This window comes from Glycine soja, chromosome 5, assembly GCF_004193775.1.
Source record: "Glycine soja cultivar W05 chromosome 5, ASM419377v2, whole genome shotgun sequence".
In the NCBI taxonomy this organism is placed as follows: domain Eukaryota; kingdom Viridiplantae; phylum Streptophyta; class Magnoliopsida; order Fabales; family Fabaceae; genus Glycine; species Glycine soja.
Window position 1 is genome coordinate 30,880,197 of NC_041006.1, and position 11,824 is coordinate 30,892,020.

The 11,824-nt window shown below is 33.2% G+C and overlaps 1 protein-coding gene across 1 annotated transcript; it reads left to right on the forward strand.

The window, feature by feature from the left end:
- Positions 1 to 8,553: 8,553 nt before the first annotated feature.
- On the forward strand, positions 8,554 to 10,758 carry LOC114411291. The gene is made up of 4 exons (XM_028375016.1): positions 8,554 to 8,723; positions 9,492 to 10,063; positions 10,379 to 10,477; positions 10,649 to 10,758. The coding sequence occupies exons 1-4, from the start codon at positions 8,554 to 8,556 to the stop codon at positions 10,756 to 10,758; spliced, it is 951 nt and encodes a 316-aa protein (XP_028230817.1).
- The last annotated feature ends 1,066 nt before the right edge of the window (positions 10,759 to 11,824 follow it).

Sequence of the window (11,824 nt, forward strand, 5' to 3'; positions counted from 1 at the left end):
CCCAAGTATTGGGGTCGGCTACTACTGGCCAACAATGAGAAAAGACTACACAGAATTTGTGAAGAAATATGAAGAATGCCAAAAAATTTGGCAACATATCTCATCTGCCAACAGAAGAATTAAACAACATAGTGGCTCCATGGCCCTTTGCCCCTTGGGGAGTAGACATACTTGGACGTTTTTCCCCTGCAAAAGAACAATTAAATTTTCTCCTAGTTGGCATTGATCACTTCGTAAAATGGATTGAGGTTGAGCCCGTAGCAACCATCTCAACAACAAATTTCCAAAAATTAATTTGAAAAAACATTGTTTGTTGTTTTGGAATTCCAAACACTTTAATCTTTGATAATGGAAAGCAGTTCATCAACAAAGGAGTTGAGGAGTTCCTTGCAAATCTAGGAATAAAAAATAGATCAACTTCAATGGAACACCCACAAAGAAATTGACAAACTAAAGCTGTTAACAAGGCCATACTCGAAGAACTGAAAAATCAAGTCGGAAAGGCCAAAACGCAACTGGGCCAAATGCCATGATACCAGTAAAAGTCAGAGAACATTCCTTACTATCCTTTAGGCTTATCATTGCTCTCCACAGTTAACAATGGGTGAGACCCCTTTTCGACCCTCGTATGGGTCAAATGCCATGATACCAGTAAAAGTCAGAGAACCTTCCATCCAAAGCATAAACTTCACAAAAGAAGAAAATAATGAGATGATTAGTGATGCACTCGACCTAGCCAAAGAGAGCATCAAAGAAGTTCACATGAGAGTCGAGTTGTACCATAGAATAGATGAAAAAAGATACAAAAGTCGGGTCAAGCCAAGAAACTTCTAGGCGGGCGACTTGGTACTAAGAAAATACAAAGAAGCCCAGAAAGATGCTAGAGAAGGCAAGTTAGCTGCAAATTGGGAAGGACCTTTCAAAATTAATGAATCACTCACGAACGTGACCTACCAACTAGAGCATTTATTCGACAAGAAGATTCCAAGAACTTGGAACATCACTCACCTCAAGTTTTACTATAGTTAAACTTGTAAGTGGTGATGCACTACTTTTCCTACTTTAACATTTTTCCCCTGAGGTTTTTTGTTGGAGGTTTTAATGAGGCATACCCAAATTTTACATTGAATAAAAGTTTGGTTTGCAACATTGTTGACTTGTTTGATCTAAGTAGACCAATTGGTTTCTATGACTAAAGACCCAATACGGGGCATATATAAGGCCAAATAAGGATTTGGCTTACTAATAGACTAACATCTGCAGTCGAATAGAAATAGACTGCAAATAACTTAGTTATTTGGCTAAATGAATACCAAAAAGACTAGGTTACTCGACTAAGAATAGACTGAAGATAAATAAGTTAATTTGCTAAGAATAGACCAAAGAAAGGCAAAAGTTACTCCGCTAAAATTAGACTAATGTACTTGGCTAAAAATAGACTAAGTTACTTAGCTAAAAATCAAGACCGAAACCAAACTAAGAAATTGGGCAAAATTCATTAGACCAATAAAAATTGGCTAAATACGTTAAAGTGATTGTATTACTGAGTAGTTCCTAATTAAGAATTAGAGAATGAAAAAGGAATAAAAATCGAATACAACACTTGATGAATGAAAAAGCGTTGATAGATATATTAATCAAAAGATGAACCCCATTAGATAGGTCGGGTCCAAGCCATTACAAAAGAGAAATAAAAAACAAGTTAAACTTAAGCTGACTTGGTTAGCACTTCATCTGCATACATTTAAGCTTCATTGACCAATTCCCCTTGGTGATTGACATCCTTGTTGACATCAAAAAGGGTAAGGCTAACATCCATAAAAAAGAACTTGACCTAACAAATAGCCTTCTTAAAGCCAGCTTCTTGAGTCTTCAAGATCTTAGCTTTGTCATCACTGAGATCAGTCCTCAATTACTCATCAACCTTTTCAGCATTCACCTTAAGGAGAACAAACTCCTTGTTGAGGCACTTAATCTCTTTTTGGAGAGCTTTGGCTGAATCTTCCACAATAGCCAGCTTGACCTTCAAAGTCTACTCCCAGGTCTCAACTTTCTTTAACTTAGTTTCTGTATCCTCAACAGACTTCTAGGAATCCTTGGTTGACTACAATAATGTTTCATTAGCCTTGGTAGCATTGGCTAAAGCTTTTTCATCCTTGGAACAATCAGCAAGAGCCTTCTAAGACTCAACGTCTACCCAGAATTCAGCGATCCTTTAAGTTCATGCTTGGAAACATGTAATGGAATCCATTGACGTTTGGGGGCCTACTTCCCTTAGTATGTCTCAGTCCAATTGGCTAAGCATAGAAGTTGGATGAGAGCACGGGGATTAAAATCCTTATCGCATAGAGAAGAGACCTCTTTCCTTCATGGATAGAAAAGCAGGGTGATGCTCAACAGTGGAAGGAGTAACAATCAACACCAGCTCCACCCTTTCCCTTTTTGAAGGGCCATCGCCTTGAGGACTTGGACTCACCTTCTTGGTGGCACCCAGGCTTATGGGAGAAGGAGGAGGAACCCAGTTGTCTTCAACTTGGGCATGCTTCTTGCCCTTGGCCTTCCAGCTTGAGCCTCGACAACTTTAACTTTTTCAACCTTGTTTCCCTGAGCCTTTTTGACAGATTTGTAGTTAAACTTAGCCATAATCACTGAAAAAAGAAAAGCAAGGTTATAAGTAGGCAGAAAAGAAAGAAAAATAAAAAACATAGTAAAGAAAACTCATGATCCAAGTTTAAGTTCAGAGTCTTGGAGAAAGGGAGATCCAGCAAAGTCTTACAATGAATACCTTTTCAAAACCTATAAAGTATAGTCATATCATTTTGATTAGAAGGAGACATATATGGAAAATGTCTCTAAATATCCTTGTTAGGGGAAGGGGTCCAATAGAAAGGAAATTGAGGGTCCCCTTGCCAAGGAAAATAAATTGGCTTGGCCTCAACTCTAGGGCACACTTGGAAGAAGTGGCCCTCGAAATCCTTGTAAGAAAAGGTGAAAGGACCAATCAAAACCATACTAGGAATACCGGTAAAGGATACCCAACCGTCCTTTTTATATTGTTTTACATTATAGTGATGAAAAAATTTGGGAGCAATGGGGGTGATGAAAAATTCATCACATAACACCCTAAGGCACACAAGGCCGCTTAAGCATTCAGATGTAACTGGGAGAGGACCCTGTTTAACTCCTTCAAGACGTTAACCTCAAACTTGTCGAAAAGGGACAATAAGGTGAAGATGAGAGAAAAAATGGAATACATATACATTAAAGGAGTCTCATCCAGAGAGGCACGCATAAAGACACACTTATCCTTTGAGCAAAAATCAATGACCATCAAGTCAGAATGATTAATGTGACAAAACTCAATGGATTCGAGGAATTCGATTATAGACTCATAAGTTAAAAAACTAGTTGAGTAGGAATTAACCTCCCTATGAATCTAGGTATAACCCGAAAGGACAGGGAGGAAAAACCTTCCTAATCTTACTAGGTTTTCTAGGTGGAAGAGGAGAAGGAAAAATGGAAGGACAAGGCGCTATGATGTGCACATCAGTGGCCTCTAAGTCCAAATTAATTACATTGGGAGGAGGTTTCGAAAATGGAGACTCAGCCTCATCCTCCCTAAGATTCTCTCGCACGTTGGAGTTAGGATGAAGCCCCCCTTCTGGCTTCAATAGCAACGACACCACCAACAAGGGTAGTGACATCGACATTAGCAGAAGCCACACCACCAACAAGGACGATGTTACTAGCAGGAATGCTGGAAACACGATCACTAGCAACGTTGTAGTCGTCATGATGGTGAGAGGGAGCGCTATTGGAAGTTTCCCCTATGGGGCACACTTTTGGCAAAAAGATATCTCCTAAAATCAAATATATAATATTAAAGGAAACATAAGACAAAATCATATATTTTCCTATTTACATTATCTTAGAAGAGAAATTGAGATCTTATAATCTAATTTCACTTCATAAACAAGGATCATAAAGGTTCAAGTAAACAAACTCTAATGCAACCTACTTTTTGATACTTGCATACCTCTAGATCGCTAACTTGGGCATTGGAGTGTCTTGGCAAGTACACTCCACCATTATTCGTGGAGGAACTCATGGAGGAATGTTGTCATGAAAAGGTTATATATATATATATATATATATGAATTTTTTTTCTATAAGATGATGTTACGTAACAAACCATATTCACTTCCTCCAAAAAAATATTAAATGAAATTATTTTATTTTTAATTCAAACAAATATAATTAACAATTAAATGCAATCAATTATCATTAATATAATAGATTCATGTTAATAAATTAAATAAAAAATAGATTGATGTTAATAAATTTATTATAATAAACTAATTATCAATCAAATATTAATGCATAAATTAGTTTGATCTTGTATTTCACCAATTGATATATATATATATATATATATATATATATATATATATATATATATATATATATATATATATATATGAAAAATATGCATTACTTATAAAATTGTATATATGTCATGAGTTATGTAAAAGAATATATATAAAAGAATTGATAACCATGCTATATGAAAAGAATATCCAATACTAATAAATTGGTGTTTGATTGATAATCAATTGATACATTTGAATATATTCAATTTCAAAATTTATTAAAAAAAATTTATTGTCAAAATTTAATATAATCTCTCTCCTATTTTTAGTTTCATTTACATTCCAACAAAAATTTGGTAGGAATATATAATCAATATTTGTTCTAATTAAATATGTATCTTAAATTCTAAAATTTTTTTAACAATTCTTATTATAATAAATTAAATTTTCAATCCATTAATATAATTATCAATTTAACATATAATTTTTGTTAATATTTTTATTTATGCTCAACCCTTTAATTAAAAAATTTATCAAATATATTTATCATTTAATTAAAAATATTATGAAAAATAAATATATAATAAATTCTTTCATTTTTAGTTTTAATTTTTTTATTCTTATATATTAAAATCAAAACCATGCATCATAATTACTTAACTGCCTAAAAAAATTACTGAATTAAAACAAATCTATTTTCTGATAATTATATTCTAATTTGGTAATGTGTGTATAAAATAAAACTATATTACACGAAAATAAAATTATTTTATTTTTAATGATATATATTTTAGGAAAAAATTATAATTAAAATGAGACTAATCAAAATAAAATGAATATCATAAAATCAATATTTTTATGGGATAATTATTTTTGTTAACAATTTATAGAAAATTTAGAAAATATTTTTGGACATATTTTAAATTTAAATTTAAATAATTACTATTCCGAAATAATTTTTTACAAAATTTATTTTCAAAAACATAATTGAAAAGGATTTTTTTAAATATTTAAATAAAATAAATTTCGGAATAATTTTTTTTATTATGACCTAAAAAAATTTTAATTTGGAAATATAATATGTAACAATAAAAATATTTTAAAATTAAGATAATTTTTAAAATCTCCATTCCTTTCTATATGCTACGTTTCCTCCCTCTCTTGTATATCTGTTTTTTTTTCCCTCCTTTTATTGTCACTTTCCTTTATTTTTGCATAACATTGCATAAACCATTTCTGATTTCTTTTCCTTTTTTATTTTCAATTTTAAAGGTGTGACAAAGGGTGTTGTTTGTCCCTCTACTTCTCCTTTGCCATCTTAACAAAAATTGAGCTCTTAACAATTTAGCTGGGAGCAACCAACTAATTAAATGGAGAAATTAAAACAAAACCAACATATTTAATTCATTTAATTTAAAAATTTATTATAAAAGAAGGTTTTGCCACATGAACAAATATTACTATTTTATGAAGATTAGTATCAACAAAATCATTATGTACATTGTACCAATAACACACGTACCAAAACAAATAAAAAATGAATTAAATCAACTTTTTTAAAAAGAACGTAAAAAAGGAGAATGTAAGACGTCCATATTGAAGGAAATCTTACCTAATTTGTAAAGTTTAGGCTTGAGATGTCCATTTTCGACGTGAGAAAGTTGTGCTCAAAATCCCACATCAACCAATGTCTCCTGACATGACTAAAATCATATATATGAGTAAAGAACAATTCATACTTTATAAATCAATTTTGTGAAATTGAATTAAACTCAAATTCAAATTCTAAAAAAAATTACTTGCAAGTGTAAACCCATGACCAAAACCTAAGAATTTTTTTAATTTAGAATATCTCCTAGTCAAAAAGTAAAGACTAATAAGATAATCCAAACCTCTGGAGGTATTAAAATTCATTTAAATCAGTACCTTCTCCTGCTAAATAATCCAAGCCTAGTAATATTTGAGTCGTCTCTCCTTTACATGCCTTCTTCTATAGCTTCTACAGTCTTTTATAAATTAAGGACTGTACAATGTCCATCTACTAGTATTAGAACCTGTGCAACAAACGGGCCATTATTTTGGAATGATTAATCACATAATGATATTTAGATGAAATAATTTGGATATGAAGCTAAACCTGATGTTCACGTACATTAGACCTATAAAAATAGCATTGCGAAACCAACACATTGTTTATGCAAACACATTGTCTATAGTATTAGAAAATTTGATGTCTTCTCTTGAGTACCAGAAAAATTACATTTTGCTGATGAGTCATAGCCACAAAGCCCTCACTTTCAAATGATATAAGATTAATCCCACACCACAGAAGTTATTCAAATAAAGTGTACATGCTTAAGAAGATAAGATTACAAAGTGGTGGAAACACTTCAGGAGCCCTAAAACATGAGCAAAACATAACCATCAAGCAAAGACATATAATAACTGCTCCGAATTCAACAAAAAAAATGCTATGAAAATCATTGGTTGAAAAACAGGGAGAGAAAAAAAAATGGATGAAAAAGAGAAATAAGGGAGAGAAAAGGAATGTGACTGGTTTCACTTCAAAACAGGGAGATACTATATAGGGATTTCAAATCCAAATCAAATTCAAAACACTCTTACCCTCTTGCCCGCATGTTGTGATGTGTTGAAGATATATCTTCTTTCTTTTTCATATGGAAAATGCAGTATGTGAGAAACCCTCAATTTCTGCCAAACTTCCATTTTGGTTATGCATTAACCCCCAATTCCTTTTTTGTAGAATTTTGCTAATCTTGTTCTTGTCTATTTCATGTTAGTATTTAAAAAGCCTTTAGTTTGTTCCTAATTTTGTTACCTTGGTTGTGACCTCAAGAGCATGTCTCTTTTCCTGTCCCACAATTAAATTGAGCCATATCAATTTAAAAGAGTCACATCAGATTTTCTCCTTGTTTTTGTATCATGTGTATAACCTGTGAAGTCTGGATATGTGAAAAAAGGAAAAGTATCAGTGTCGCACCCGTATCCGACACCGATACTCCACGGATACGACTGGATACGTATCCTAGGAGTATCCAATTTTTTTTTTAAATACAAGATAGGGCTTCCTAAGGCTATACACGACTTCAATACGACTCCAATACGGCTCGGATATGGCTACAACGTTTAACCCTTTTTTTTATGATTTTTTAAACGCGAAAGCTTTATTATTTCACAAAACCCCTTTGCTTCTCTTCTTCTCCACGCTTACGAAGCTCAAACCCATTTTCTTTTCTTCTCCACACTACGTGACAACTGAAAACAAAGCTGCAAAGTGATTCTCTTCCGCGTTGATGTGGTTCTACTTCCTCGTTGATGGTTTTGCAAGCCATCTTCAATGGTGCCTTCTTCTCGACGACGGGTTCTTCTTCAATAGCTCTCTTCATTGGCAGTTCTGCAAGCACTCTTGTTGCCGTCAATTCTCGTCATCATCGGTTCCCATCATTGTTGTTTCTTGTTTGCGGGTGTGTTTGTTGTGCTGTGAAAGATGTCTCGTATAACAGAAATATTTGCATCTTCGGAATATCAAGATGACCATGCTCCATTGTGGTCATTTGTTACAATAAAGGAAAAGATAGGAGATGGGGGTGGTAATAGGCTGTGGAGTTGTAATTTTTGTGAAAAAGTTGTCAAAAGTTCATACTCTAGGGTTAAAGCACATTTGCTTAGAATTTGTGGTAGTGGAATTGCTACTTGTCCAAAAGTTACTGATGCATATTTGGTTGATTTGAGGAGGGTTTGTGAAGAGGCTGAAAACAGATTAAAGTCTAAGAATGTTCCTTTACCTACTGACAAAAGGACTCCAACACCACCAACATTACCACCAAAAAGAAGAAAATCAAGCAATATAGAGAATGCATTTAATATTGAGGATAGGAATCATCTTAGAGCAGAGATAGCAAGGATGTTTTATTCTGCCGGCTTGTCATTCCATCTTGCTAGAAATCCACATTTTGTTAGTTCTTATTCATTTACTGCTAACTGTAATCTAAGTGGATTTCTTCCTCCTAGTTATAACACATTGAGAACTAGTCTTTTACAGCAAGAGAGGTCTCATATTGAAAGGTTGCTTCAACCTATCAAATCTTTGTGGAGTTTAAAAGGAGTTACATTGGTTGTAGATGGTTGGACAGATGCTTAAAGAAGACCTTTGATAAAATTCATGGCTATATCTGAAGAAGGACCTATGTTTTTAAAGGCCATTGATGGGTCCAAGGAGTACAAGGACAAACATTACATGTTTGACTTATTAAAGGATGTAATCAAGGAGGTAGGGCCACAAAATGTAGTCCAAGTCATAACTGATAATGCTCTTGTTTGTAAGGCAGCTGGGTTATTGATAGAAGCTGAATTTCCTCATATTTTTTGGATCCCTTGTGTGGTTCATACTTTGAATCTTGGGTGAAAAACATTTGTGCTGCAAAGAATGTTGATGGTAATGAGAATGTCTTCAATGAATGTGGGTGGATTGCTGAAGTAATTGGCGATGCTTCTTTTATCAAGGTTTTCATCATGACTCATTCAATGAGATTAGCAATTTTTAATGAGTTTTCTTCTCTTAAATTGCTTTCAATTGCTGAAACTCATTTTGCCTCTATGATAGTCATGTTAAAAAGATTAAAATTGTTGAAACATTATTTGCAAAATATGGTCATTAGTGATCATTGGAATAGTTATAGAGAAGATGATGTCAGAAAAGCTGCACATGTAAAAGAGTTGATTTTGAATGATATATGGCGGGATAAAGTTGATTACATCCTTTCTTTCATGGATCCTATATATAGCATGATTAGAATATGTGACACCGATGCTTCTAATCTTCACTTAGTGTATGAAATGTGGGATTCTATGATAGAAAAGGTGAAGACAACCATCTATAGGCATGATGAACTAGAAAATGAAGTTTCTAGTTTCTTTGAAGTTATTCATGAAATACTTAATTCTAGGTGGAGTAAGAGTTGTAATCCACTTCATTGCTAAGCTCATTCTCTAAATCCAAGGTAATATTTTTATATCAATTTTTCAATAATGTGTATGGCTTAGCTTAACTCTTTCTCAACCATAGTATGACTAAAATGTATACATATATTTTTTTTATAGGTACTATAGTGATAATTGGCTTAATGAGGTTCCAAATAGGGTTCCTCCTCATAGAGATGATGAACTTTCTAGCCAAAGGAATAAATGTCTTAAGAGATATTTTCCACATGTTAATGTTAGGACAAAAGTTTATGAAGAATTCTCTAAATTCTCATCTTGTGCGGGTGACTTTGGTTCATTTGATTCAATTGAGGATAGATGGGCATTAGATCCAAAAACTTGGTGGGTGATGCATGGATCCTCTACACCTATACTTCAAAAGCTTGCTTTAAAGCTTCTAGTGCAGCCATGTTCTTCCTCATGCTATGAGAGGAATTGGAGTACATACTCCTTTATTCATTCTTTGAAGAGAAACAAAATGGATCCAAAGAGGGTTGAAGATTTGGTTTTTGTGCACTCTAATCTTAGGCTTTTGTCTAGAAAAGAGGAAGGGTATAAAAAAGGAGAGACAAGATTGTGGGACATTAATGGAGATGCGCATGATCCCCTTGATGATAGTGCTGGAGTTCTTGAAATGACAAATTTATCTCTTGATGAGCCAGATTTAGAAGCTATGCTTTTCTTAGATGATGGCAATGGAGGAGAAGAAAATGAAACAATTAGAGTTTGACAATAATTTAGTAATTTCTAACTAGTAATGATACTTTGATATAGGCTATTGTATAAAGCCAATACTTATATGAAAGCTGTATTTTTTGATGTGAAATAGGGTAGAAACTGTATTTTTTGCTTATGATCACAAGTATGTCTTTTTGTAAATTGTGATCATTATATGAAAGCTATAAATTAATGACAAATGAATGAATGATCAAAGTATTACAGGTATTTGATGTGATTCAGTCTCACAATTTGTTTGTTTTTGTTGACTAATTGATATGGTATTATAGTCTCACAATTTGTCAGTGTCACTATCTCTTTTGTGGCTGAGGAAGACGCCCTTAATGGAGCCTGTCCTACAGAAGAGAAGAGTGATTGCTTGGAAGCAGGTCCAACTATGAATTCTAAATTAAAATAATTAATACCACATGAAGGTATCATTTTCTGGTCAGACATAGGTGAAAATGTCCTGTCAAAAATCAAATTTAGTTGGTACTCATTGAGTCTGTAATATCGTGTCATTTTTTGATTCTAATGATTCTTTCTCTGGCTTTGTCTAGTGACAGGAGATGAAACCAACATAGCATTGGATCCTTTATTCATGTTTGTTTTCCATTTGGGTGTTAATGGTGCAGCTATTGCTCATGTTATAAATCTTAGGTTTTCTTGATTTGATGATGATTTATGTTATTTTTTGTTTTACGAAGCTGAATAAGGATTTTTTTTTTATTTTGGATTTATCTAAATGGATAATATGTGCCTGCCATTGTCACTCTATGGCAACTAACTTTGTTGAATTTACACTAATTTATCTTAATGGACAGATAAACTTGTTTTGATTTCATTTAGTGGACATATAAACTCGTATCTAGGCTTCCTGATTCAAGTGGAGCTGGAATACGCAATGAAACCGGCTCGCATATGGTATTAATCAAAGAGCCTAGTTCTGTCTTGTTTTTCTTGATCTTCAATTGGTTTATGGTAGATGGTTAGAGGGTGTCTGTGTTACAGTTCTTATAGATGCAACTAAATTAACACCAAAGTTTTAAATTTGGGTCGCAGTGGCAATTTCATTGCTACCATATGGGACTGAATTAATCGTGAATTGAATATGTATCAAGTAATGACTTGCTGCTGAATTGAGCTACAAGGTGGAATGAATCAAGTGGGTAAATTGGCTATCCTGCCATGAATTTGGCAAATTTATATTAGATTACTTGATTAACTATATATTATGTATACTACTATGCTGTAATGGAATGGAGGCACAATTGCTGTTATCAGTGTTATGAAATGCAATTCAAAATCATGTCATGATAATGATTTGGTTTCTAAATTCTATCTCTGAAATAAGTTTTTCTGTTGTGTATCCTCTGTTTTGTTTTACTTTATTTTTGCTTTTTTTTCATGAATTGCTTCCTTTTGTGTTCACATTTTTCATATTTTTACTTCTGTTTTGAACATGCAGCTTCATATCAGAATTATAAATCTCAAGGCTCACAGAACAAGAATGATCCAAATAATACAACTGTGCGTATTTCTTTGCAATATAGAAATGTTTGCTTTCCAACTTGTTTGTGACATGAATCTTAATTGCAAATTTTTGTTGGCAATTTGGACCCTAATGTCATTGATGATCACCTGAGGCAAGTTTTCATCCAGTATGGTGAATTAATTCATGTGAAGATTCCAGCTCACAAGCGATGTGGATTTGTCCAATTTGCAGACAGGTAATA